The sequence below is a fragment of the Electrophorus electricus genome, chromosome 25 (genome assembly GCF_041902795.1).
Source record: "Electrophorus electricus isolate QZ-2024a chromosome 25, ASM4190279v1, whole genome shotgun sequence".
Classification (NCBI taxonomy): Eukaryota; Metazoa; Chordata; class Actinopteri; order Gymnotiformes; family Gymnotidae; genus Electrophorus; species Electrophorus electricus.
The window spans coordinates 2,170,210-2,196,940 of NC_137521.1; the positions used below are offsets into that span (position 1 = coordinate 2,170,210).

Below are 26,731 nucleotides of genomic sequence, written 5' to 3' on the forward strand. Positions count from 1 at the left end.
TAACGAAGATGGGCTCCCCGCGCGAGCACGGCCCACGCACGGCAGGACAGAGGGCCGGGCCTGGCCTTCACAGGTCTCTGCTAGGCCCAGTTCGTCCCTTGTGTCTATGAACCAGCCTCGAGCGAGGTCCTTGCCATGGGGCGGTGTTCCAGTTATACTTGGCGCCTGTGCTAGCAGTCCCCAAAATGCACAGGCATTCACAGAGTGAAGCTTAGTGGGATAGTTGCCGTCTGGTTGCTATCAAAGGAGACATTTTGTGTGTGTGTGTTTGTTTTTTAATGTTAAATGTCTTTCTTATAGTGATGTCTCAAGGAGACACCGAGGCGCTGCTCTGTGGCACAGGGCACCGGAGCCACACACAGTGTGTCACTCGACATATTGTACATTTTAGATAACAGTAAAACAAATGATGTAGTGCTTTAGGTGATTTAATGTAGAAGTCTACAGTAGTGAATTAAACAGCTCTATGTGCTACTGTGTTTCTCCAAGCATCCGAGCCTCACGCTGATAAGTAAAACAGCAGCACTAGCTACTGATCCAGAAACAGTGACAGGCCTGAAATTGCACTCCCCCCGACTTCTTTTAAATCACCAGTGTGGCTGTTAGCGATGAAGATGGAAATCACATCACGGTAAAAACTCTCCTGTTTGTCGAAAGTGTCATGCAAAAGTTCCGGAAGTACAGAAGCTATGGCAGCCCATCCTCTACGAAAGCAAACGCGTTGAACTGGGAGCTAAAAGAGAAACTGCAGCATCCACAGCCAGCGCTCCCGGCAGGGTCTGGTGTCAGGCTCGCTCCTGCCTCTGACCATGCTTAAGAAACGGCCAGGGCAGTCGTGGCCTCGTATATGCACCCAGTTCCGATCATATTTGCCCTTTATTGTACACCAGTTTTGTAAGAAAGTAACGTTTAAAATATATTTATTTCAGAAACTTTGGAAAATGCTTTGTACATCTTGCATTAAACTTATGTTTAATTTTTAAAAATGTCTGAAGTTCAAAGTTGTTTTCCCAGCTGATCTGTGTCGCAGACCGATTGCCTGAGCCCAGCCTTGAAAGGTGTGAACTGTTCCACCACTGCTTGCTGGACTGACGTCTGGTGTTTGGTATGATGTTGTATTGTGGCACTGTGAGACATTCCCCCACCCCATATGAAACGTGCATGTGTGCGGCTACTGTAGGGGAGGAGGCGGGGCGCGCTCAGCAGGGAGAGGGTCCCTCACAAGGGGGCAGACTTGCTCTCTGCCTCCTGCCTTCGCTCACCCTCGTCCTGCGCCAGGGGCGTGGCTGCTGCTATCTGCTGAGAAATGAGGGCACATTTTCTGTTGTGTTCCTTTTCCCACCTCCCACATGGATTGTTTCTTACCAATAGCCTGATTTAAAAAAAAAAAAAAGATGCATTCTTATTCAAACTCTTTTATAGACGTCACGAGGGGCGGGGGGGGGGGGGTGTAAGCAGCTTTATGTCTTGGCCATGGAAACAATGACTACACTGAAATAATGACTTTGGATGATGTGTGTGAATTGCCACTTGGCCGGTGGGACACCATGGGAAAAAATAGAAGGCCAGAGCTGCAGACTAAAGCGCTCGGCCCCCAGTGCCCAGACGTGGTCTGTTTGGTAACGTGGGCTAACTGGTGCACGTCATGCATAGTCAGTGCCTCAGGTATTTGCTACTCAGCAACTCCGGGTCCAGTCCGCAGACCCGAATTCCTTCGCTTCTACCGCACATGGTCTCCGCTTGAAACCAACAACAACAAAAAAGGGCCATAAGCTGTTTCTTTTTAAAACCTAATTAAAACCACAAGTTCCAAGCCTTGCGACCGGGAGTCGGATGTCTGGCGCGCTGCGTTGTCGGTTCCACCATCCACAAGCCCGGATGAAGCGACACTTTTTTCCGTGTCAGGTGCTCTCCAGCACAGCCGGATCCGTTCACTGGCGCTGCTGGTCACCAAAATGGACTCCATTAATGTAATGAGTTTTAAATTTATGGAAGGGGCACAGCAGCATTGTATCGCAGGGCAATAACCCAACGCTCTTCAGAATGGCCTTTGTAAATCAATGACGTTTCCTCCGGAGCTTTTAGTGCAGCCTGAGAGCCACCGCTCTTCTCTTGCAAAGATGTCTGCCGCATCATTTGCAAATCTTTGCTTTATTTGCCTTGTTTTATGTATTAATGTAAAGGCAGAGGTGTTGAGCTGCTGTTGCAGCTGAGGGCGAAACCAAAAGGTTGGAACACTTGGACACACATTAAACACATTTCACACCTTTGGGGCTGTTCACTTGCCTTATCGTTATTAATATTAGTATTTCTGTGTGCGCGCGCATGTTTGTGTCCGTGTGTGTGTGTGTGTGTGTGTGTGTGGGTTGGAGTGCGGTGTGGTGTGGTATGCATATGTGTGGTGTACACATGTGGACCGTGTTTTCATGTTCGCTTCCTGAGACCCACAGCACTGTGCAGCCAAATTCCGAAGTGTCCACATATGAGGCGGCAGCAGCCAAATTCCGAAGTGTCCACATATGAGGCGGCAGCAGCACAGGGGTCACGTTACTTCAGAAGCCTGGTGTCTCACAGGTTAGCTTTTGGACAACAGCAGAGGGCATTCATCATTCCGCGCTCCGAGACGTCAGGGTCACAAAGTTACCATACCTCTTTGCCATAAACCACATGAAACGCTCCTTTTGCTTTCAAAAATGTTTCATTTTTTTTCCCCACCATGAAAGAAAAGCCAAGTCGGTATTTGAATGGCATTACCGAACCGAATGGTGAGCGAGCTGCTGTTTATCTCCCAGCCAAAGCAGAGTAATTAATTTGGGCTTCCCGCTCCAACCTCAGTGCAGACGTGACACACGTCTCTTCTGCTACACTATATTTCATGTAGTCGTTAACTCCCTGGATTACAGAATGCTCCAGTCAGAAACTCCAACCTGCTGTTCCCTTCTGCCTTCTGTCTCACATGTATGTACTGAAGATGGTAAGCTTACCTGGTTATTGCAGTGGCCTGACATGACAGGTTTCTGAAATGATCATTCATTGTGTCACTTACTGCCTGCGTCCCACACACACACACTGTGTTTGCTGGTTAGTTTTAATTCCATGGGAGGGAAATGGCAGAATATCTCATTTAATGTGGTATTTTCTTGAATAATTAGCCCAAATCTTAGTCCGGCGCTAAAACGCAGCAAGAGCGGATCACTGCAGGCAGTAAACACATTCTTGTATCAAGGTTGTTCTTTGTTAGTCAGTACGTGCCCACAGAGAGATGTCTGGAGAATGATTTTGTACCCTAATAGGCTCGAGCACACAGAAGATGAAAAGGATGAAGCAAAACGAGGAAAAGATGTGCACTTACAAGAAGTCATGAATATTAATGCTGCTTGTCCTCCATCAGGAGGGGAGATCGTATCGTTGATGAGGGTCGGTAAGCAGGGCCCTGCTGATACTTGTGGCGACCGGCCCTTTGTTTTGTTTGTTTTTTTTGGGTCAATCTTGTTGGTTGTGTAGTGGACAAACAGGCTTCTCGTCCACTCACGCAATGCCCCCCCCAGCTTTTAGAAGACCAAATTCCAGCCTGGATCTGCTCCTGATTACTCGCGCTCAATGCCTCACGGATGCAGACATGTTCTGAGGTAGTCGTGTCGATGGCATGATAACCAACACGACTTGGATGCCATCCAAGGTCACCCTAAACCCCCCCCCCCCACCGGGGCTAATGCGAAGCATGTTGCAATCCTTTCAATTTTAGTCATTCATTCAGTCGTTCCTTTATTAATTTAATGTTGTTGTCTTTGACCGTTTTGTGCCATCTGCTATTGAAACGGCTCTCCTTTCGATCCAGACCTGTATTTTTGTCAGAGCAGATGTCGGCAAAGGGGTGGGTGTGCGGTGGCGATGCGGGGGGACACGGGGGTTCAAGGTGCTTGTTCTTGTTCTCTCACCCCCTTTTGTGTAAAGCTTCAAAGGCCGAATCTCAAACTCAGCCGTGTAATCGGGGTTAAAGACTCATTATCGTTTGCCGTACGTTCCATTGGAGGTTTGGCGCTGCTTTTCGGGCCTCTTTTCTTCCCGTGTTTAATCCCGGTGGTGGTTTATCCCCTGTACCTGATTCTCCCACAGAGCCAGTCAAAGAGAACCCTCATCCCCTTTTCCACTATTGCCCAAAGCGCTGTTGTCACAGTGAGCTGGGCCTCACGGCAAATTCCTTATTTATTTATATTTTTGGAAACCTTTTCCCATCGGCCCTAGTCTTGTGATGTTCTGTGAACTTCCCTCATGTCATCAGTAGTTCAGGCGGACACCCGGAGGCTACCAAAATAGGCTGGACCAAGGGGAGACATAACCAGGCCTAAACGTGCTCCTTGTCTGACGCCGCGCGCCTCGGCCCTGAGCTTTTATCCTCCAGGCGGGACCCGCCGCTGTGTTCTTCCCTGCTGCTTCCATCATTACACTCCGCTTTTTCCTGCTGTCCCATTATTCCGAACTCCCTCCCCCAGCCAGCCCCTTTCCCTCTAACGTCCGCCAGCCTGGGAGCCGGGCGCCTGAGAGCTGAATCCGCGTGGCTCCTCTCGCCACAGAGCGTGTCTGAAGACTGATAACGGCACTCTCAGCCACTCAATTTGCAGGAACGTCGGGCGATAAAGCGCGACGAGCAACACTGAGCGACTCTTAAATGACCCCGCTCCGTTCCACGCCCCGCGTCCTGCCCTCCTCGCTAAATCAAACAGCCGAGTCATAAAGGCGGTCCGTCTAAGCACTGTAAATGACTTCTCATTCAGCGGTTCGGATAAGGGCAAGCCAGTACACGATAAGCTAATTTGGGGCTTTCTGCAAACTTAAAACCGACCGTTTCTATGGTAAGGTGCACGAGGTAAATCCCTTGCTATTTTTAAATTTTTTTTAAATTTTTTTGCGTCTCTTCTTGTCCTTTATTCCATGGCTAATGATCTAAGCTAAGATTGAATCACACATCACTTTCATTCAAAAAAAACCAAACAAAACAAAAACAAAAAACTATGTAACTCCTTTAAAAGCACATCTTGGACGAGATATGCTCACCAGATACACATGAATAACAATGAAACTGGAGTCTCTCTGTCTGCCCCCTTATTGTATTTCCTCTTAAAGCGAGTTATACGGCGCAGCCTCAGCTCAGCCTTTATTTCCGTGGCGTTTTATGGCGGAGTAGCCAAGCATAGCTGCCCCCCACCCGAGGTGAGCTGGATCAGAGTGGCATGAGTGGCTGAACTGGGCTGCGGGGGTTAGCCGCTAAGCCCCGGGGTCCTGCGTGAGCACAATGACCCGCAGTGAGGACACATCCGCCTCGGGCAGGGGTCCCCAGCCTCACAAAGCACGGCCATGGTCGGGAAAGACAGCCGAAGGAGGAGTGGTGTATGAGAGAGAGAGCAGATTCTCTGAGACTGTGCTGTCAGGAATCGCTGCGTAATGGATGGAGAATGTGTTTGAGGTTGGGAGGCGAAGGCGGGGCTGGCGTGGCCGCGTCCGCGCGGGTTCGCCCGGCTGTGTCCTTGAATAGGGCAGCAGCGTGACCCGCTGACCTCACGACACCTCCTGACACCCCGGTGATTGTTCCCAGCCGACGCGGCCTGCCGATCACAGCAAGGGGATCTTCCCACGCACCCCTGCGTTTTAATATGTCCCTGCCTCACCTATTGTGTCCCACTTGTGTGAAGTCGTCCGGATCCCAGGTTTTTCCCCTGTTGGAGCAAACATCAGAAAATTCTCCCAGGCTCAGTGGTCCTGTGAGCTCCAGACTGGCCGGTGCTGGCTTGCCTACCCGTCTTGGAAGGGACACCCTCTACGACTGTGACAAATTTTCTGTTTGTTTTCCCGAGCGAGCTTCAGATGTCGGGTGTGATAAACGCACAGGCGGCGTAATCCTATATCCTCCAGGTCCGAGCGCAAACCCCCCCCCCCCATCTCCCCCACAGCCCTTCCACGCTGCCGCGGTGAAATGGAGGCTGTGTGTGTGTGTGTGTGTGTGTGTGTGTGGGGGGCAAGGCCTCGAGCGCGCGGCTGGATGCGTAGCCGGGGAAAGCCCGGTGCTGAGCCTCCATCCCAAGCTCCCCACGGAAGTGCTGGCAGTGTTTTCGCATTGAGCTTCATTCCTGACACGTGGCTTTTAAACTGTCGTTTAGTGTTTTAAATGCACATATCAATTTCAGCGAGGCAGTCAAAATGTCACGCCCGGGTATAATAATACATCTGTTTAAGTAAGCCTTCCACCAAAAAAAAAAAAAACCCCACCTTCACAGACAGTCATTTACAGAAATGGATGTTGATTTGTCCTCTGCTATCAATCGATCGCCCAGGAAACCATCTCCCTTAACTCATTCCAGAAGTGAGAGGAAACCCACAAGCCAATTTTGTCACCTCATGATTAATGCAGAGCTGCAGGGTTGAAGGTTCGGTGTTAAGTCTCCGGATCAGTCCATCTCCAGCCAGTTTTCCATCGGCTACAGTCGCCTACTCTTAACAGTGCAGATACCCACACTGGCCTCTACTTCAACGAGGACTACTCTCATCAGCGTACGGGATGCTTTAAAACAGCGAAAACCTCTGAATTTGCTCCCATAAGAGCGCAGGCCCACGGTCAGTTATATATCGGGTCATTAGAAGGGTCCAGGCTCATTAATGAAAGCTGTCTGGTAATTAGGACTTTAATTATAACCCACTGTAGATTTCATTACACGAACAGATTGATCCTTTGCTGCCGCGTTTTGTTACAGGAGTCACCAGGCTTCTGTTTCTAACGCTCATCCACTTTGGCTTTTCATGAATATTCTTTGTTAACTGGTTTCGGTCTGCCTTCCAGCGCTTATGTAGCATATATTATTTATTTTAATCATGCTTTAATTCCAATATCCATCTTTACTCCACATTTGAACCATTTTAAGCAGCAGAAATTGTCCCAAAAAGCAGAGCTGTTTTTGAATGTTTAAAAAAAACAAAAAACAAAGTTTGAAAGTCTTATTAGTAAGTTTTCCAGACTTGTTGCTTCTACTGTAGCTTGGACTGTTCTTTGTTAGGCTCCAAGGTGACTAGGCCTGGTCACTGCTGGCCAGTCTGTCACTGTCTCCAAAGTAACCAACCAGCGTGCACAGAAGAACCTCGAGCGGCGCCCGGCCCGGGCAGCTGCTCCGACAGCTTAAGCAGACCTCACGTCGTTTCCGGCATCATGGCTGCTTTTACTGCGCTTTCACGTGTCGTCCTCGGAGCGTCCAGTGCTGTGGGTGGGAACAGGCACGGAGCCGCGCTCCGTCCAAGGTCGCCACCCCGAACCCTCGGGCCTTATCTGCTTTGGCACCTGTGTTTTGGCTCCCCGTGGCTTAAACACAACAGACCCCGAGGTCAAGTGCTAGGAGGAGAACCCTGCGCCGTCGGGTTTTGGCTGCGTCCTCTTCGGAACGGCCGGCCCTCCGAGAGCAGGAATAGCGACGCCGGGCCCAAACCAAAACACGCAGGGGGTTTGGCAGGGAGATTTTCACATAGAACTCGTGAGGCAAGGCCAAAGGCAAGGCAGTTTAGCCCCACCCCCAAGAAAAGGCTTTCCTCCTGATCCCCCCTGAACCCACCCCCGCTCTGTCCGTTTCACGTCCACTGTCGTTCTTGTAATCGCTGTAACGACAGGTGGGGAGAGGCCTCCCCCTCGACCCAGCGTGGGACGACCACGGCCCGTCAGTCCGTCTCGGGTTAAGTGGCGTTGAGCGTCAGGGTTGGGTAAACCGGCCCGGGGCCAGAGCGGAACGGCGCTTGTACGACCAGGGCCCGCGCCACGCACCCCCCGCCCCCTTCACGAAGCATCTCTCGGACAGCGCTTTAGAGAAAGCCCCTAACAGCTGGGCGCCGTGACCCCACTTCCCCAGGCCGAGCCCGTCCTGTGCGACGCCGCGGATGAATGGGGCGTGATTAGAATGTGGGCCCCCGGACCCGAGGCTTTTGCGCTGCTCACCCTTTCAGAGCAAAGCAGCGTGCATACAGGCTTTGGGAGCAGGGGGTGCGATTCTGCATGCCGCGTCCTGTAAGGGGAGCTCTCTGCTCCCATGCTGTAGCGAGCGTGCATGGATCAGCTCGGTGGCCGGAGCAATAATCGCTTTAGTTTCCCCTATTTAGAGGAGCTCGACTGTATGCTCATGTGAAATGACCTAAATGTTTGTGGGTGCATATTTGGAGTGCCTCCGCAGTGCTTTTTAATCTGTAATGGTGGGGGTTTTTTCCCTTTATAAACGCTTTCTTAACTCATCAGTCAAACCCAAGACTCCGTTCTGTTTGAAGTATTGTGGTATTTCCATCTAGTAATGTCACAGCCGATCGCGTGACTTCCTGCTGTTCCTGCTGTTTGATCACCCGACATTTCGGTGCTATAAGCCATTTGTGCGGGAACAGTTAGGCACTTGGTTTGGGTGTTCTACCACTACAGCACCTGTGACTATGCTCCAGACCTTCTCCCTCTCTCCCTCTCATCTTCTCTCCCTCTCATCTTCTCTCCCTCTCTCTCTGCCTCTCTTTCTCACATACTCATCTAGCCCAGCTGAATTCTACCCTTGATGCTGTAGTTATCCTACTGAAAATGGCTTATTTTTACTGACCCCCCCCCCCCAAAAAAAACCCAGCGCACAAAGTTTTGTACGTCTGCCATCATCATCATGTCCTCAATAAAAGCCCCAATGATGATCTAAATAACAGAGTTTAGGGTTTGCTGTGGGGTTTGTAATATCACGTTGCGCTTAGAGATAACTGATATTTTCATCGAACTGTTGCTGAATATGTTCTGTGTGTTTAAGTGGGATTGGTATACTGATTTTTTAGAATGGTGACTCATAAAACTAAATAAATAATACTTTTGAAGTGCCCCTAGGGCTTGGCCTGAGTTATATGCATGTTTCAATAACCATTTGCCTCACCACTGTGTGTGCGCGCACATGTGTGTGCGTGTGCGTGTGTGTTGTGTGTATGATTGCTTTGGGACTGCTCCACTGTGCGGAATGAAATGGAGATTGAGGGTAGCTGGATGTTAACCCGGGTCCATTTACAATGCCATCCCAAAACGCGCTCTGTAATTAGATCAGAGCCCACATGTGTGCTGAAGTTTTTATGGTGCGGGAGGGTGAAGAGGAGAGCACTATTAGTTCCGCCGCCGTCGCTTCTAAGTACCGACCGGGTCAAGGACTGGGCCCCACATTTACGACTGCGGTTGGGACTGGAGCAAGGCAGCTTAATATATGAACCCTGCGAAGAACCGGGCGGGGGGATGTGGGGCGGGCACTAAATTTGCCAGCCCTGGTTGGGTTTCCTCACCCCTGTTGCTGCTGGTTTCAGAACTTGTCAGTATCAATAACGTCATGCCAAAACCTCCAGGCTATATGCTCTTTTTCTTCCATAATACAAAATGACTTGGGTACTGTACATGTGCTCCGTTTTCCAGATCCCACAGTGCAGTCGTTATTAGCGTCTCGTTGTTGTTTGTTGTTGTTGTTTTGCCGTGTTGTTGTTATTCTGGAGGGGTGTGGTTTGACGCGTGTGCGGCACCGCTGGAGTCCTCCAGCTATGGCAGGTGCTGCAGCGTGTCTGCCATACAGGGACACGTTAAGCAGCGGGCCGGCCAGAGTCCACGCAGCCGTTTAGCCATGGCGAGGCCTCGCTCCATTTCCTGTCCCAGTGTTGTTTAATCGGTTTTGTTTTCGTCTTCGGTCTGGCGTTGAGCGGCTGCTGTTCAGCCCCGGAGTCCTTCGCCCCACTCGAAGGAGTGTGAGAAGTGTGAGAATGCGGTGGCCACAGGTCCCCGAAGGGGTGTGTGTGTGTGTGTGTGTGTGTGTGTGTGTGTGTGTGTGTGTGTGTGTGTGCACACGCACGATGGTAGTGGCTCAATCGGTCTACGTCTCCCTGCGTTAAGCCTGTCACCCTGCCAGCCCAGGTTATCGCCCTTAGACTTCATTATAAGGCTTCACACAGCCTCCCAGGATGCCGATGTGTTTTCCTCCCTCCCGCTCGGGTGCAGCCCGGTCGTAAAACACTTCAAAAGAGCCACATTTCTCCATCAAGCCTATCAGGCCGGGAGAGAGCCGAGGGCGGCTGGTAGGCTGTTTTAAATCAGGCCCCGGTCGCATGGCGAGAACGCCTGTGCCCTCTCTCTGCCCCGCAGGCTAATTAATTTCCTGTATTGACCGTGTCTATCTGAATTTGTTCCTGCTCCCTCCGTGCTTTACCAGAGCGTTCCAAATATGAAGGCATGTTTCGCTTCTCTGCTCTTTACTCTGATGGTTTTAATTAAGTTCGACTCCACCGTTGGAGTCGGGCTCCTCACCTCGAGTAACCTTGCCTCAGATGAGGGGAAACATCTCGCCTTGCTGGGATTTCTCACTTTAAAAAAGTGTTTGTGTGAGGGAGAGTAACCCCCCCCCCCACCCCCACCTCCAAAAAAGCACAAATGTAATCTCCTCTCATAAATCCTCTTTCCCTATTTATAAGCTCTAACCAAGCTCAATTTATTCACATTGGTGTCTCTGTCTGTGTCAGAGACATGAGCCTCAGAACTGATGCAATGAGTCCTGTGCAAACGCCCTCCCCCACAGCACAGACCGGCAGACTCGACACACCCTCCTGCCCAACCCCTGTGTCACCGATGTGTGTGTGTGTGTGTGTGTGTGTGTGTGTGTGTGTGTGTACACACTTATACACAGCTCTAAGGATAACTCTCTTGCCAAAACATGTCCAATCATTCTCTGACCCTCTGCCGCGGGTCCATGTGGTGCGCTGATGATGAGTGTGTGGCTGGTCTTGCACTTGGTTTGGATCACGCTGAGGGCGGACGAAGGGTTGTGTGCCAAACCCAAATAAAGTAGCTCGGGCGGGGCGATTGGCGGCGACAGCCCGCCTCTCTGGTGAATGTCACCTTCTGCAGAATGCCACTGCCATACTTGGGCTCGGTCGTTGTAAGTAAGTCTTACACGTACTGCTCCGCGGTCTCCCTCCCACTATCACGGCTCTGAATCACTATGGTTCAGAATTCTCTGAGGTCAGCCAAGGGGAATGGACTTGTTTCGAATTACTGACCTTCGGCATGGAAAAAGGTATGTGTGTGGCGCAGTCCGCTGAGCCAATAACCCATGCTCATATAGGCCAAGCGCATACTGCCTGATTGATACTGTTGTGTGTAAACATCAGAGTTGCTACCGGCTTCCTCTGTGTACCCGGGTGAGGTCATGGCCAGCACATACAGTCCCGTATCCCGACTGCAAAGATGAGACTGTTATCATGCATATTTTTGAGCTAGATTTCCTCGTTTGGTTTTGGCATTTTTCTAAAATTAGGGAATGAGGTTTGATCTCTAGTCATTACAAAAATGAAACTGCAACTTATTGCTTAATGTTCCTTTAACATTGTTGGCCTGTATTGAAGATAGAGCCATTCTTATTCACACACACACACACACACACTCACTCACTCACTCGAACACACACAAAGCAATAAAAAATGTCCCCATGTCTTTTCCAGTGCAGTTTTACTCACTGTTCACACAATGGGACTTTCCCTTCTTCCCTCTCTCTCTCTATACCTGTTCCTTCATGACGCTTCATTTATTTTCCAGACAGGAAATCGTTAGCCCTCAGTAGGAACGGCTCTCTAGCCGGTCGCGTGGCTCCAGCCCCTGGCCAGCCAGTATTGGCCGCCGGCGTGTCACGGGCAGTAGATAGTATCCAAGCGCATGAGCAGGGCGGGGCCCGACCGGGCGGAGGGCACTGCAGCTAAGATCCACGCGATCGACAGGAGCCAAAAATCAGCACAGCATGGGCCAGCACTGCTCACACACACACAACGCAGCCACCCACGCACGGACCTTCACGGACCCGCGTGTTTAGAAATAGAACACCAAAGCTCGACTGCCAAAGCGGAGGGAAAGAGCCAAGCGCATAAAATATTTATTTGTTTGTAATTTGTTTCTTTTTTTCTCCGTCATTTTCATGTTTACGCGATTATTTCCAAATGTGTGCCAAAAAGCGACTTCCGTGAGGCGAGGACGGCCCATGTCGCGAACCCGCACAAACCGCTCGCTCCGGCAGTCTGCTGTTAACGCCGGCAAACAGGACTGCTCATCCAGTGGAGCGGAGGAGCAACCTGAACAGCCCGGCCGTCGAACAGAAGAATGGCCGAAAACCGGCCACTCCTCCACGCCAAAGGACGGGAGCGGGTTTGGCCAACAGGATCGGGTTGAGTGCCGTCACGCCAACTTGTTGCTTGGTGAGAAACCTCCCATTGCGCCCACGACGCGGCACCAGGGGTCTGACGGCAGCCGGATGTCTGCGCGCCAGCAGGAAGCCGCGATCCGGCGTCTTTGTGTTCGCTGACCCCCCCCCCCCCCCCCCCCCCCCCCCCCCGGCTTGGGTCTGGAGGAGGAGGAGGTGGGACAGCAAGCAGTGTTTGGTCAGAATAAAGAGCAGTCCTGGGGAAGATGGGGAGCTGCACACCCCACCCGCACCCACACCCGCACCCCCTCCATAAAGAGCACATCAAAGGCAGGAGGCTTTGTCTGAGCCTAATCTGCTTTGGGCAGGATGAGTGCGATGCAAGTAGACAGGGACGCCCAGTCTCCAACCCCCACCCCGTGTCGTCTCACATCCACTTTGGCATGCGAGGAGGACGTGGACCCCCCCCGCCCCCAGTAACAGCCCCCGATCCCCTGCTCCCCGTAGACCGGAACCCGAGACGCACTCGCACAAGAAGGGGAAATGTATAATTTTCTGGGGTTTAAAATAGGCCTAGGCTTTATGTGCCTAACATATTGCTCTCCATTCTCCCAAGGCTGGGGGCCAGGCGACGTGCGGGAGCAGGGGAACCCCCGCTGACCCCGACATAGGCCCCCCGTGTCGTAGAGCTCAAGCCTGATGGAACGCGTGCTTTAGATACCTGACGGTAAACGAAGTTGAACTGCAGAGATCAGAGAGTAATGAGGACAGGCAGCCCTGTTTGGATTTGGGCGCTTTTAGTGCATCAGGAGTGCTTTGTTGCATGTTAAATCGAGTTTGCTCCCCTACCACGCATTAATAGAAGGCCTGTAATTTAATTCAGCGGTCCACTGCTGGTCCCGCGTGCGGCGTGGGGGCGTGACCACTGCTTGACCTGAAACCATGGGGATGAACCTATCTGGGGGGTTGGGGGGGGTTCCACTTTCCATGAAGATGCATAACATAGCTCACCTAAAAACAGTAGAATATTAGTAGAGTAGTTTGTAGAAAATATTAGTAGTTGTTTTTCGTGCCCTTACATGATTTGAGATGTACTCTCTTCAGAACTCTGGTCCTCTGGTATCTCTGACTCCCCCTGTTGTGCTTTTCATTTGTCTCCGTGACCTCTGCTTGGATCCAAGCTGTTATCCTTGCAGCAAGCCCCCAAAAGCCCACCTTGCATATGCTTTTCCCTTGTGTGTCTGCCTGCAGGACCCGGAGACTGACGTGCGAGTGCATGTACAAGCAGGTCTGTGTCCACAAACGCTTCCCTCATCGCCCAGACCCCTAGAATGCTTCAAGCGTTGATGGAACATACAAACTGTCCATCTGGAAACATGCGTGTACGATTCCCTTAAGCGTCCCCGCCACCCCATAGCCCCACACACGGATCGGGTCCGGGAGTGGCCGGTCCCCGCTGGGCCTGTCTGCCTGCTATCGGAGAGGGAGGGAGAGAGGCAGCCAGACAGCCAGCGCCGAGCCTCCCTCCTTGCGAGCCGTGCAATGCAAGTCGCCGGCGGCACGGCTAATGAGAGTCTAGCCGGCTAATGAGAGTCTAGTCGAGTTTGGAGCGGTTGGCCGTTGACTTGGAATTGTTCGCGCTGTTGACTCGCGTTCTCCCCCTGAAGGGGGAGCGTGTAGGGGAGAGAATTTCGATGTTTCATTTGCGCGAGCAAGCGCCGCCCGGTTTTAGCTAGACGTGAGGGGGGGGGGGTGTCCTTCTTTTTCCTGCACTCTTTTGTTCTTTAATTTCTCATCCCCATTTCATGAGCCACATCTCCATATTTGCTTCCTGTCACGGGAAACAGGCCACTGAGAAAACACCCGAGACGACACTTTTCTTCAGTCGATGTTATTGAGAGCCATCCACAGAGGCTTCCTCTCGCCGCTTTGGCCCTGTCCGTCGCTAAGTGGCTGTTTGCAGTCACCATGCTGTCCGCCGCATTGTCGTCCCCCGGCGTTAGAGTCCCAGTGTTACCAGCGAAGCTGCTCCGCTTATCTAAGGGAAGGCTGAGATGCCGGTGTAATCCCCGCTCCCAGCAGGCCGGTCAAATAGCACCGTCTCTGGAGTGTCGTCTGCCAGACGCCCTGTCCCGCACCGCCGAACACATCCAACGCGAGCTTCCTTACAGCTCTCTTAAACGGAAGGGAATCGGCCTTGTTCTGAGCTCTTCTTTCCCAGAATTCCTTCCTTTTTACCCCCTCTTTTCCCGCTTTTCAGCCCTTCATCCACGCCCATGGAAAGGAGCTTGTGGGCTGTGTCCCGGGGCTGGCGCAGATGTTTGCCAGAGAGCGGGCTCTGTGTGTGTGTGTGTGTGTGTGTGTGCATGCGTTTGCCTGAGGTGGTCTGAACGTGGGGAAGGGGAGCCGTGATCTGTGGCTGTGCTCCAACTGTGACCCTTACTGTGGATGACCCTTCCCCTGACCCCCACCCCTTTTACACACACACACATACACACACAAAGACCCCAATCCAGCTGTAATGATGGATGCGTTTCCCCCTGCTGAGGACCAAGTAAACTAATAGACACTCCCAGGTGTGCCTGCTAAGACCTGAAGCAGTGACTTCGCTCACGACCAATGCACATGCTTTGGCCCACTTTTCAGAGCATAGCTTTGGAGTCCTGCGATAAATTAGCCTTGTTGACCCTCTGTAAACACACACGCACACACACTTTGCAGATCCAGCAGGTGCTGTTTGGGTAGAAGGAATATGAGCTCACCGGAGCTTCTCCCGCTGTTGTTAGAGAGCAGTGGTAGATGGGAAGCGCGATAGGCTCCAGGGAGGGGAGCAGGAGAGCACATGGGGAAACGTGCACGGGGGTTCGGCCGTGCCGTCCTGCCCCGGCTGCCTTGTGATTAGTATCTGCGTAGTGATTTTATGGATTCACATTTTGCTGCATTGTGCAACCAGTGGCAGTAAGTACCCCTCTCTCTCCCTCTCTCTCTCTCTCTCTCTCTCTCTCTCCCTCTCTCCCTCTCTCTCTCTCTCTCCCTCTCTCTCTCTCTCTCTCTCTCTCTCTCTCCCTCTCTCTCTCTCTCTCTCTCTCTCTCCTCTCTCTCTCTCTCCCCCTGCAGCCCTGATAGCCATCGGGCAGTACAGCAGCACCATTGAGACGGTGGACGCGGGCTGGTGTAAGGAGATCACAGACCAGGGAGCCACCCAGATCGCCATGAGCAGCAAGTCTCTGCGCTACCTGGGTCTGATGCGGTGTGATAAGGTAAGCTCCTTACTGCCCTCCTCCTCCACAGCAGACTGCGCACAGCACGGGTCGGAGTCGTCTGCCGAGCACGGGACCCCGTTCACGCGCACCGGGACTCCCCCCCCCCCCCACACACACACACACCTTTTCTTCTTCCCCACCTCGATTAGCTAGAAAGCTTTTTAAACATTCTCATGAAAAATAGATTTGCAACAGGCTGTACTGCACTAATTTCTACATTTCCTAGACAGAAACCTAATATAATTTGGCTATTTCTCAGGCTTTTTTTTTTTTTTTTTTTTTTGTCCCACTTCTCTATAATTTAAATTTTCCCCTGAAAATGAAAAACATTTTTATAAACATTTGATTAAGCATCAACATTTCATATAATTAACTATACCCAGTTAATGTAGTCAATTAAATTGAAATTGCTTACTAAAAAATCTTGTTTCTGAAAGGAAATGGACTCTAGAATTGTGTTTTTTGTAGGATGCATTATAACATTCAGTTGCCATCTGTTTCACCTGATGAGAGGCAGAGAACTGTTGCACTGTTGACGTAAGCTTACCAATTTTGGTACGACCTGAGAAATTTGGCATTATTTCATAGGTTCAGAAAAACATAAGGGTTTGCACATTTTTGCTGAAAGAGACCTTAAATATTCAAGGAATTATATTTGAAACTGAGTGTAATGGTATTGGTTCCATTTATAGAGAATGAAGTAATTGTTATATTATGAGAAAAAAGAGTCAGGAGATTGTTCACCGTGGATTAGTGGGAAACCTGGTCAAGTGTGAGACTGCCCGCGGTACTGCTGCATGTCTACGGGAATGTGTGTGTGTGTGTGTGTGCGCGTGTGGGTGCATGTGTGCGTGCGTGTGTGTGTGTGTATGGGTGTGTGGGGGTGCGTGTGTGTGTGCGTGCGTGCAGGTGTGTGTGTGTATGGGTGTGTGGGGGTGCGTGTGTGTGTGTGTGTGTGTGGGTGTGTGTGTGTGCGTGCGTGCAGGTGTGTGTGCGCGCGCGTGCAGGTGTGTGTGTGCGCGCGCGTGGGTACGTGTGTGCGTGCGTGTGTGTGTGTGTATGGGTGTGTGGGGGTGCGTGTGTGTGTGCGTGCGTGCAGGTGTGTGTGTGTATGGGTGTGTGGGGGTGCGTGTGTGTGCGTGCGTGCAGGTGTGTGTGTGTATGGGTGTGTGGGGGTGCGTGCGTGTGTGCAGGTGTGTGTGTGTATGGGTGTGTGGGGGTGCGTGTGTGTGTGCGTGCGTGCAGGTGTGTGTGTGTGTGTGTGTGTGTGTGTGAGACAGTGTAGGTGTGTATGTACATCTGCCCATCTGCTCGAGGGTGTGTGTGTGTGACAATGTAGGTATGACAATGTAGGTGTGTATGTACATCTGCCCATCTGCTCGAGGGTGTGTGTGTGTGACAATGTAGGTATGACAATGTAGGTGTGTATGTACATCTGCCCATCTGCTTGAGGGTGTGTGTGTGTGTGTGTGTGTGTGTGTGTGTGTGTGTGAGACAATGTAGGTGTGACAATGTAGGTGTGTATGTACATCTGCCCATCTGCTTGAGGGTGTGTGTGTGTGTGTGTGTGTGTGTGTGTGTGTGTGTGTGTGTGTGTGTGTGTGTGAGACAATGTAGGTGTGACAATGTAGGTGTGTATGTACATCTGCCCATCTGCTTGAGGGTGTGTGTGTGTGTGTGTGTGTGTGTGTGTGTGTGTGTGTGTGTGTGTGTGTGTGTGTGTGTATGTGAGACAGTGTAGGTGTGTATGTACATCTGCCGATCTGCTTCAGTGTGTGTGTGTGTGACGGTGTAGATGTGTGTATGTACATCTGCTAATCTGCTTGAGTGTGTGTGTGTATGTGTGTGTGTGTGTGTGTGTGTGTGTGTGTGTGTGTGAGACAGTGTAGGTGTGTGTATATACATCTGCTGGTCAGCTTGTGTGTGTGTGTGACAGTGTAGGTGTGTGTATATACATCTGCCGATCAGCTTGTGTGTGTGTGTGTGTGTGAGAGACAGTGTAGGTGTGTGTATATACATCTGCCGATCAGCTTGTGTGTGTGTGTGTGTGTGTGTGTGTGAGTGTGTGTGAGAGAGAGACAGTGTAGGTGTGTGTATACACATCTGCCGATCAGCTTGTGTGTTTGTGTGTGTGTAGCTTTTTGTTTTAAATGGACTCGGGCCTCTCAGTAGCGACATCAGAGACGATTGCTCCAGCTCCAGAAAGTTAACTGTGTTTGCGGACCTTGTTCAACGTGCAGTTTGCATTCCTGTAAAGCAGTAGTGTAACAGTGAATAGGAAAAGCTGATGATGGCAATGGTACTGTAATGGGCCTGCCCTGCGAAAGGCTCTTCGCATCAGGACACGCACGTTTGACTGCGGTGATGTGTAGATCTTGGTTCTCGTTCGGGCAGCCAGCCAGCGCAGCAACAGTTCATTCTTTTCAGGCTTCCTGACACTATTTGCATTTATAAAACGGCATAACAAAAAATTAGGATATAATATCAAGGTTTGTTAGACCACAAGGTAAATAAAGGTAAACAGCCTGCACAATTAAAAGTCTGAAAATGGAGATTATATTTAGGTTGATTATTAATTTGTTAAGTATTTTATTAAGGCAAATGGAATAGTTTTCTTTTATGGAAATTGAAGTTTCTGAAAATAAATAGAAGCCTGGCAGGAGAATGTGAGTACATTTTGTAAAACTATTTGTGAATGACATACTTTGTGCCCAATTAAATGAATATTCTTAAAATGAATTTTTCTCAACGGAATACCAGATTTGAATGTTGTCAGTGTTTGGCATGGCATGGCCACAAACACCCGGAGAAATGGGAGAGGAATGACATCCGCTTCAGAACACTAATCCTGCCCTGGTTTGTTCCCCTGACTGGGCGACAGGAAGGCTACCGAGGGTCAACACTATGTCCCACAGTCCCATGACAAATGAAATTACTCTCTAAACTATCTTTCTGCACGACTAATGCACCAATATTTTCACAATCTAATTCAGTTATTTGGGGGGGGATTGCAGCCGTTTAATTTAATTTGATCTCCAGGATCGCTCCAGCCAGGACCTTGTATCCCTGTTTCATTACTTATAGACAAAAAGGTTCAATCTCCTGAACACAAGTATCAACAGAATGCTTCCCTTCATGCTCTGCCGTTCGTCCATCCCTCCAGCGTGCGCCGGCGGCGGAATTCCTAGTATTCCCATTTACTCCTTCGTGCAGTAGTCAGAGCCTGGCACGCTCTGCTCCACTCTGCCCAGTCCTCCCATATGCCCTTGGGCCAAATGTATGGCGGCCGTGAAAGAATGCTATTGATTCTGGCCAGTCAAAATAATCAAACCACTCGGTTTAAGGCCACTCTCAGTTCTTCTGCTGCCTTTGATGTGGAGCGTCGAGGGCTCGTGTTAACGCTCATTCTCTTTCATCAGAGGATTTAACAAGCCCTCTTTGTACACTCTAACATTCTTTCCTCTGTAAAACGCAGTTTCGTTGTTCACCGAGTCTCGTTATACTGGAACTGAAATGTCATATTTTTCAGTAATTCTGTTCTGAACGGCTTTTTTTTTTTGCCCTCCACACGACCCCCCCTCCCAATTTTTTAGGGTTTTTTTTTTTTTTTTTTTTTTTGCGATCACTGGGGCAATTGGGGCTCCTACACACTGAGAGTGTGTCCCACTTTGCTTACGGGTCAACGCACGTAACCTGTGCAGCTTCAAAGGTCTGTTGGGTTTCATCATAAACACTCGGCGGCACCTTTCCTGACCGCGAAACCCCAAACGGCCCGCCACGTCTCTCCATGAAAAGCAGCTTCTCACCAAATCACACAGCAGCTTCTCACACATTGCCTTCCAAAGCAGCTCGCTGTGAAAAAAGTACCTCTCAGCTGCGTTTGGCCTCGCCGGGGGGTTCATGGGGATTCTTGGGCCGTGCTTCCTCAGAAAGTCAGCTTGACACCTCGAGACTTTTCGAGTCAAAGTAAACAGCAGGGTTGAGTGATGTGTGCTGCGTCGGTGTGAAACTAGACAAGGAAAACAATGTTCGGGAGCAGTGATGCTGATGGAGTATGGGTCCGGGAGGGGGTCAGATTTGAGAGCGGAGCACGGAGCATAGCCGCCATTCCGAGTTTAAAGCCGCACTACCTAGAAAAGGTCCGCATCCCACGGATTGGCTAGTTGTGGACAAAGGTGGCCGTGGCAGGTCCGCAGTGAAGAGCAACCAGTGCTCGCGAAACGGGGCGCGCCACGACCACTAACGTGAGGCTAGCGACGGGTTTGAATGGATCTTACCCGAGCAGCCGAAGAGTCCAGTAACCGCCGAGACTCGCCAGGCGGGAGCAGCATGCGAGAAGGGAAAAAACGTCTCAGAGAATGAAGCAAAAGGACGTCTCAAGGCTCATTTCTCCCGTGAGCCAGCCTGCGCTTTGTTCATTCGATGCTTACTAAAGAGTGACAGCTTTACACAAACGCCACTAAAGAGTTTTCTTCACGTGGCTTTAGATTTATTATTCAATCACAAAAGAACAAACTCTCCAGCTTGTAGCCCTCACTTCAAATTTAGGTCTCGCTTGGTTTGCTCGGCCAGAGGCTGAGGGTCGGCGGGCTGCAGACGAGTTGTGTGCGTGCCTGTTCCTCTCACTTAGCCATTCTTCTTAGCGAGCGTATCCCTCGCCATTCCTGGAACGTGACCTCACGTCTCTGCGGTGTAACGTTCATAACCAGTGTTCTGTTTAGTAATACGCAGCCACGCTTCCAACAGAAATAGCCATATTTTCTTCCGCACCGGCTGTCTTGTATCTCGGGTGATTTAAGTGATCATTTAGGACTGAAGGCAGCTTCGCAAATGTTACGACGGCATAAAACAGAAAGGGCTCTTTTACTTCATAGCTGCGGTGTCGAATTCAAACGTAATCATGGCTCAGGTCTTCCGGGCCGCATGCCGGCCTCTGGTGGGCTTTCCTTCCGTCTTTATCAAACCCATGGAAATATTCTCCAGTCATTCATTTTACCGTTTTACAACTGCGGGTAGATTGCAGGCAGCTTTAGGGCTGTTATAAATCTCCATGTTTATGCAGGCCGCTGCCGAGAGTCGGCCTCTTCCCCTAGTCCAAGAGGATTTTTTAAGCATTAACCAAACTCTATTTGGCAGTGTCCTTTGGACGCTAACGTCGCTATACTTGCGAGCGCTGCGTATGCTTGCATTTCTCTGTTTAAGCACAGGAAGTTGCAGGTGAGACATACAGTCTTGCGTGACTAGACATGTAGACGCTAGAAAGATCTAAAACTGTAGACATTGATTTTGTAGACTAATGCGCTTATAAATGAGCCTATTCTTTCTCTGTCTCTCTTCCCCTGTCTGTCTGTCATTAAACACCACATGCAGGTCTTGGTTTGGGATAGGTAGTTTTGCACTGTGATACATAGAGAGATCTGACAGTTTTATGATGTGTTTTAGTGGACTGGAAGCTTGAGAAAGTTTTTCAGGGGGAAAAAGCAAATTCAGCCCCAGTCGAACACTCGCGTCCCCAAGTGGGTTTTTAGATTCAGCTATAAAAACAAAATAAATAAATAAATAAAATGCCGTAACGTCCTCACAGAAGTCGAGATATCCGCACCGCACTTATTAACATGGACTTACTGCACAACTCAGCCGTGGCATTTTTAAGCACTTTGAAATGAATGTGTTCTGTTGACATGTGCCAGAAAAGCAGCATGGAGCTACAGGACCATATATCAGCGCAATATATCTTGGCTCTGCAGAAGTCTGTGTGAGTTCGGTTCAGAGAAAAGATCCTTGTGAAGAAATATTGGTGTCTCTGCAATAGGAGATCTGTATGGCAGTACAGTACAATACAATGCCACTGTTCTGACAGAGTATTAGATTTCCCTTTGTCCTTGGTCACAGCCACACATTGCTTGTCAAACAATATTAAGAAGCTCTCTGATCCAAAGATTAAAGTCTTTGAAGATAAAAATGAATGATCGTAATAAGAAGAGTCCCAGCCATCAGGACTCACAACTTCAGATATCTCCCAAAGATTAAAAACATCAATCTCTGGTGGAATGGCCTTTCATATGGTTCTCATCCAGGGGTTCTCTCTCTCTCTCTCTCTCTCTCTCTCTCTCTCACTCACACACACACAAAGCTAAGATAGTGATTTCTTATGACTGTTGTATATGTTTGTTTGACCACACCTCATGGACTCAAGGCTCAGTAAGATGGGGTGACATCTGTCATGTCATTTCCTAAAAAGATTATTAGTGATCTTTGTTTGCATTGTTGATTTGACAGCAATATTGTGTTTGATTGTGTAAAATGTACATATCCGTCTGCCACTTCACAAGGCTGACCCATGCATACTGGTTATGGATTTTTTTTAAACTCAAACTGTAAAGTTAAGCTTCCATGTAGCCTCCCTCTGTGTGTTAAGTGTTTGCGACGTTCTCGTTCTCCCTGGAAAGATTTATGATCGCTCATAATGAAGAGCAATTAGAGGGTCTCTCCCGGGGCCCTGACCGTTCACCCAGACTCAGAATGCCACACTGTTGACACTGCGCATGATGAAAGTTAAAGTGGCGGAAAGTTGCTGTGACTCCGCTCCTCTAAGGACCAGGGCAATTATCTCAAAGAACACAGAAACTCGTCTGTCTACTCTCCGGTACCACACGTCGTCCTCGCAGAGCCGTGGCTCCGTAAATGATGCCGGGCAAGGTGGCCGATCCTTCATCTCGTTGCAGACAGCTCCCTGTAGAAAGTCACCGTTTGTTTTGTTTGGTTGGTTTTTTGTTTGGTGTGTGTGTGCACGAGACCTTACATAAGCCATTTTTTATTGGTTTATCTGGGTGGGTTTTTTTTTTTTGTTTTTTTTTCCTCTTTCTCATCAGATCTTATGTAAGGTGTTTCTCTCCAGTACTGTTGAGTGAAGCGTCTGCTTGTATTCTTGTGTTTGTCCAGGTGAATGAGGAGACCGTGGAAAGACTAGTCGTGCAGTACCCACACATCGTGTTCAGCACAGTGATGCAGGACTGTAAGCGAACGCTGGAGAGGGCCTATCAGATGGGCTGGAGCCCCAACACCTCCACTGCATCCTAGCCAACACACACACACACACACACACACACACACACACACACACTCCTGTACAATCATGATGACAGAGATGAACTCATGTTTGTCTTCTCTCTCAGCACAGCTGGTCAGTTATAAGAGCATTAACATTTTGCTGGTACCATTTCATTTAAGCCCTTAATCAGGTTTTGTGTTTCGTTGTTTTTGTTTTTCTGTCATAGGCAGTCATAAGGCCAGCATACTTTCAGTTCAGACTTGAAATCTTAGCCACTCAGAACATACCGTCATATATCTGTCTAGAAACCGCTCAAAGATCATCTTTTTCCATGAAGGAGCATTCACGCTAGGCATCGCCGATTTGAGGAACAGTTGTCGTTCGCGGGGGCCACAGGCCGGAGTTGGCTGTGCTTGGGTCTACGTTATCAGCAGTGCTCGTCATATGCCCGTTAACACAGGCTGCTCTGTCTGCCCATCCCCCGGGCCCAGATTTACTACATCCCCCAGAGAACTCAGAGAAACAGAGCATCTGAAGGCTTCCACCAACAGCCATGGTGACCATTAAGGCTAAATGTTTAGACTTCTTATCAAGTGACCGTACAACATGAAACCTGAAGTTTGAATGTTTTCAGTATTAGGGGTGCGTGGAGCATCCGTGACCTGTGTTAGAGTCAGACCTTCCACTCCAGCAGTAGCTTCAGTCTTTGTTTCAGTTCAGTGAAGTAGGAAAATGCAACTCTAAACGCGAACGTTGTTGTAGAAAGGAGTAGAGCCCTCCACGTCTGTAGACTCCTCCTGGATTATACCGGGGGGGGGGAGACTTTCAACACCTCCTGTTCATCTTTCTTTTGAAAAGCAATGTTGTTTAACTCTTGTGATAATGTAAACAGTGGTTTGAAGTTTGTTTTGGCTGTACAACGATGTAGGGTGATTTTTGAGAAAACCCAAGGGTTATTCAGTAGGGGATTTTGCATAACCTTCTATTAATATTGTGTTGCAAGGCGCCTGTATTTGCCTGCAATCTAACTGAGTTCTCGACTGATTAAACTCATCCATTTGAAATATAGAGGCTAGAACTAATTCATTCCCCCTAGGTTTCCTAGCTAGCCTGTGATATACTCTTATGCAAACAACCAGGGTATTTTCCTATTGTGTAAAAATAGCTGCAGCCAATTCTTGTAGCTGTTGCACTGTATCACATGGTAAAGGGGGAGGCAGATCTTAGTTACAATGTTATCTTTTACTGTACTTGGGGATCTGAGTCTATTAAAAAAATACACTTATTCTTCTCTACAGGCTTCTTGGCTGTTTAAAACCGAGTGTGTTTGTTCTCTTTACAAGTGTGTGCGGACTTTCTGAGGTCCGATGTGAATCAGTGTCAGCGAATGAACGAGCTGAGTGAGACGAGTATTGAAACGCCGTGTTTCCTGCGTTCCCCGCCGCCGACTCACAGCTGCTCGAGAGGGTCGTCGGACTCCGCCCTTTGCCAGGTTCTCTCACAGACAGGCCTGCCGTCTTGACCCTGAGACTCTTTGAAATCACTGCACTTCTGCGAGAGGATTCACCTTTGACACGTGGTAATCATTAAGTGAGATTAAGGCATAGATTGAGGGTCACTAACTGACTTGACCTAACCCTCGCACTGTTTTAAAAAACTTTTTTTTCCTTCCTTATTAACTACTTAATTTGCCGCCACACTTTAATTATTAGCTAGAGTACAAAGACGTGTGAGATTTTCCTCCCAGAAAATGTGGCATGTCCGGCCAGCCACCTCGTGTGCATACATTTGTCGCTCTGCCGCTCCGTTTCCACACGCGAGTCCTCTGCGCCACGCGTCAGGAGGCTCCAGGGTGCTCGGCGGGGCTCGGCAGGACACGGCCGGGTTCCTCGGAGGTCCAGTCGCCCTTCGAAGCCCTGCCCTGTCTTCAGCAGAGGCAGATCGGCGGTGGAGGGTCCTGCGCCGTATGCAGACCTGACGCAGCGTGCTGAATCGCCTCGCAGAATGCGTGAGCTGTCGTCAGGGTAGACTTAGACTTTCACATGGTGATTTCCCTGCACAGTCTGTGCGATCGGTGTCGTGCTACGTGTTCAAAATGAAGTGTACAATGTCCGGGCAAATTTTTTATCCTCTCCTCCACATAAAGATAAAGCCGATTTCTGCTCCAGAAACACATTAAAATATCACAAAGGATTTCACTTCAATGACATCATGAGCATTCATGTTATGGTTACAGTGAGGATTAGTTTCATAATTATCATATTAAATTTCACGATCACGACACACTAATGTCTGGCAAGACACAGGTTACAGATACAGGCTGTACTCTGTTTCCCCGTTCCTTTGTGTCATCCTCTGTCCATGCGTGTGCGGGCGAGAGAGAGCAATTTGTGGCTTTACTACCAATAAACAAGATAACGACTTTGGGAATCGCAGCATTTATAGTATATATCGAACGAAAGAGAATTGCAAAAGCTCTGATCATTTTGCCCTCAGATGCTCTCTTCCCCCACCAGCCCTGTATTTAGCTGCGCCGCCCCCGCCGGAGTGCGGGTTGCTTAGCATGTGCGGCCCGTCGTGTTGCTGTGACCCAGCAAACTCTCGGGCTGATTACCCGAGAGTGGCTGGCCGCCGCCGCCTGTCCCTCTGATAGCCACTCTTCACCACGGACCCCCTCTGCTCCTTAACCTTCTCGAAAGACACCACCCAGATAGCACATTACTTGCTCTTTGGTTTCACACACCAGGGTTGAACCCACCTCTTCCCTTGCATTATGGGGTATTTCATCAGACTAGCACGGCTGGACTGAGCTCTGCCGTGGATAGGCTGTTAGTCTGGAAACATATTGTGGGGTTTTTTTTGTAAACTGGAACATTTATTGCTTAGGTCATTGAAATATGTATATATTTATCATATTTTAAAAAATCTAGTCAAGGTTTAATTAGTGCATATAACACTTTTTTTTTTTGCAGTAGACAGTGTCATAAAATAGCTTTATAGAAACCGAGGTCTATAACGCTGACAAACAGGAGGCAATGGTCAGGAAAAACTCCTTAACATGGCGATGAGAAGCGGTGAGAGGATCCTGGACTCAGAAGGGGGAACCATTTTCCTCTGTACAAAAATAATGAACTAACTAAAGAAATACATCTAGAGCTCTTATCCAGATCTTTACCTGAAAATTGATTTCTCTACATCTGTATTAGCATGTGGCGTTTCACTGGATTTCTCACCAGGACTCGAGTGATTTGTGTGTGGATGTATGTACAAAGTGATGGAGACAGATTGATTAAGCAGTGGATGTGGGCCTGTTCTTAAGTTCCAGCACTATGAAGCACTCTACAAAATGCATTAAGAATGAATACGGGTTCTTGGGCCTTGATGAGATAATGACCCCAGGAACAGAGGAATGCCCATGGCTACATAGGAGTGGTAATTACCCCTCTAAATATTCATGCATACATTAGCCATTCATTTGGTTATCTGATGAGGCTTCGTTGACCACACAGGAAATTTGTTCTATCAATTTGCAAGGACAACCATTCCCGTCCTCTAGGACAGATTCTCGGAGCCGCTTTTCCATTTCCAAAATTCGATTTATTTTCCAGTGATACTGATATAATATCAGTGTAGAGTAGCCAGCCACTTGGATGCGATTATTAGATGTGGAACAGAACCAGAGGGAAGAGGCTGAAATGGCGCTGATTTCCAGTTTCTTGTCACTCAAGGTTGTTAACTGGGAAACGCGAGGCGCTCCGATTCCTCCCACCGAAGTCCGGACAAGGAGTCATCGAAACGGCTTTCAGCTTTGGAAAAGGCGGCGTCGAGGCAGGAGCTCATTTCTGGAAACCCGGCGTTCCTGCCTCTCATGTAAAGTGGGAGGAGGCCTCGCTGGGACTCCACGGTGCCTGCAAGTGCTGCTTCTGCGTGCCAGCACAGTGCAGGTGTGATATTGAGACGTTAATGAAAGATGCTCGCTTTTGCCAAGCTATTCCACCTCAAGCTGTCTTCTTGTTTAAGGTGTAAGGGGGCTTTGTTTCTTTTTTTTTTTTTGGTCCAATCACAGCACCTTTCTGATGAATTGAATTTTCTGGCAAAATGCCTGTTCATTTGGCTTGGAGACCGTACAACCTGCCGTAATACAAGGAACGTGAGCAGAACTCTACGATGTTTAAGGAACATTCCGTCTTAACTTAAAGCCATGTTTTGACACCTTG

At 49.4% G+C, this 26,731-nt stretch overlaps 1 protein-coding gene across 1 annotated transcript in view; it reads left to right on the top strand.

Annotated features, from left to right (window-relative positions):
- Window positions 1-23,799, top strand: part of fbxl17 (F-box and leucine-rich repeat protein 17) — a 171,471-nt gene extending 147,672 nt beyond the window's left edge. The window contains exons 9-10 of the mRNA XM_026999750.3: window positions 15,318-15,460; window positions 22,406-23,799. Of these exons, the coding sequence (XP_026855551.2) occupies window positions 15,318-15,460; window positions 22,406-22,543 (281 nt within the window). The 3' untranslated portion in view covers window positions 22,544-23,799. The remainder of the gene's footprint in view (window positions 1-15,317; window positions 15,461-22,405) is intronic.
- The last annotated feature ends 2,932 nt before the right edge of the window (window positions 23,800-26,731 follow it).